Source organism: Homarus americanus, unplaced genomic scaffold (assembly GCF_018991925.1).
Source record: "Homarus americanus isolate GMGI-L3 unplaced genomic scaffold, GMGI_Hamer_2.0 scaffold6317, whole genome shotgun sequence".
NCBI classification, from domain to species: Eukaryota; Metazoa; Arthropoda; class Malacostraca; order Decapoda; family Nephropidae; genus Homarus; species Homarus americanus.
The window spans coordinates 9,019,818-9,021,413 of NW_024730668.1; the positions used below are offsets into that span (position 1 = coordinate 9,019,818).

At 47.0% G+C, this 1,596-nt stretch overlaps 1 protein-coding gene across 1 annotated transcript in view; it reads right to left on the reverse strand.

The window, feature by feature from the left end:
• Nucleotides 1-752: 752 nt before the first annotated feature.
• Nucleotides 753-1,596, reverse strand: part of LOC121867073 — a 1,417-nt gene continuing 573 nt past the window's right edge. The window contains exons 2-3 of the mRNA XM_042366829.1: nucleotides 1,120-1,593; nucleotides 753-999 (exon numbers count right to left, since the gene is read on the reverse strand). Coding sequence (XP_042222763.1) covers nucleotides 753-999; nucleotides 1,120-1,593 — 721 coding nt within the window. The remainder of the gene's footprint in view (nucleotides 1,000-1,119; nucleotides 1,594-1,596) is intronic.

A 1,596-nucleotide genomic window follows, 5' to 3' on the forward strand; every position in this document is an offset into this window, starting at 1 on the left:
CTGGTCAGCTATGGCTGAGTCAGGTGATTATAATTATACATAAACAAACTCCCTTCACACCCTCCAACCTCCTTCTGGGCCTCTCATCTTCAACCATCTCAACACTCTACATTGTGAGTTACAGCCTAACATAACATTTGTTTATATGTCATCATAATTATGTACCGCTTGCTGTAACACCCACTCCGTTGAGCGTTCACGCTCAAGACCAGATCAGGCCTTTGATACTTAAGTTTGTCACATTCATGCGACTATGCTGCCCTCAGTCTGGTGGTATTTAACTTTGTCACGTCCTTGTGACTAAGCTGCCCTCAGGCTGGTGGTATTTTAACTTTAATTTTGTCACATTCTCGTGACTATGCTGCCCTCAGGCTAGTGGTATTTAACTTTGTCACGTTCTCGTGACTATGCTGCCCTCAGGCTGGTGGTATTTAACTTTAACTTTGTCACGTTCTCGTGACTAAGCTGCCCTCAGGCTGGTGGTATTTAACTTTAACTTTGTCACATTCTCGTGACTAAGCTGCCCTCAGGCTGGTGGTATTTAACTTTAACTTTGTCACATTCTCGTGACTAAGCTGCCCTCAGGCTGGTGGTATTTAACTTTAATTTTGTCACGTGCTCGTGACTATGCTGCCCTCAGGCTGGTGGTATTTAACTGTGTCACATTCTTGTGACTAAGCTGCCCTCAGGCTTGTGGTACTTATCAGTTCCTTAGGACATCTCGGTCCTTTGACGTTCGCACATCACCATCTTCATGTGTGGATACCCAATTCATTCTCCTGGCCGACTCCGTCAACCCTTTCCATTGCTCCCTCCAACGAGCATAATTTTGTCACAGGTCGCAGCATTGTGGACGTCGACGTCTTAACCACTGCCTGTCGGACAAGTCCATTCTCGCCAGCCTTGATTTCCATCACTCGACCAAGGTGCCATTTGTTGCGTGGACTATTTGCTTCTGCTATAATGATTAGGTCACCAGGGCGAAAGTTGCGCCGTGATCTGAAATGCACTTGTCGAGTTCTGAGTTGAGGGAGGTACTCCGTCAGCCAGCGCTTCCAAAATTGATCTGCAAGGTACTGGACATGCTTTCACCTTCTGTGGTATGATTCGCCTATTGACCTTCCACCTAAGGGAAGATTACCCTTTTGACTTAAGTGCAAAAGATCAGCAGGAGTGAGAGCCTTTGGTTCATTTGGCGTGTTTGGAACTGGGGTGATTGGCCTCTCGTTAACTATGGCTTCCACTTCACAGAACAGTGTTTGCAGACGTTCATCGTCTAAAACTTGTGAGCCCACAATCGCCTGCAGAACCTTCTTCACTGTGCGAATCTGCCTTTCCCATACTCCCCCCATGTATGGGGCAGCTGGTGGATTGAAGACCCAGTCAATATCTGCTTTCAGTAAGGCACCTCTGAGTCTGTCATCTTGTTCCCAACTTTTCACTGCCAATTTGAGCTCTTTGGCTGCCCGTACCATGTTTGTCCCATTATCCGACCTAATACGCTCTGGTGTACCTCTGCGTCGTGAGAACCTTGTTATTGCGTTGAGGAAGGCATCTGCGTCTAATGAGGCCAAGACTTCTAGATGAACAGCCCTA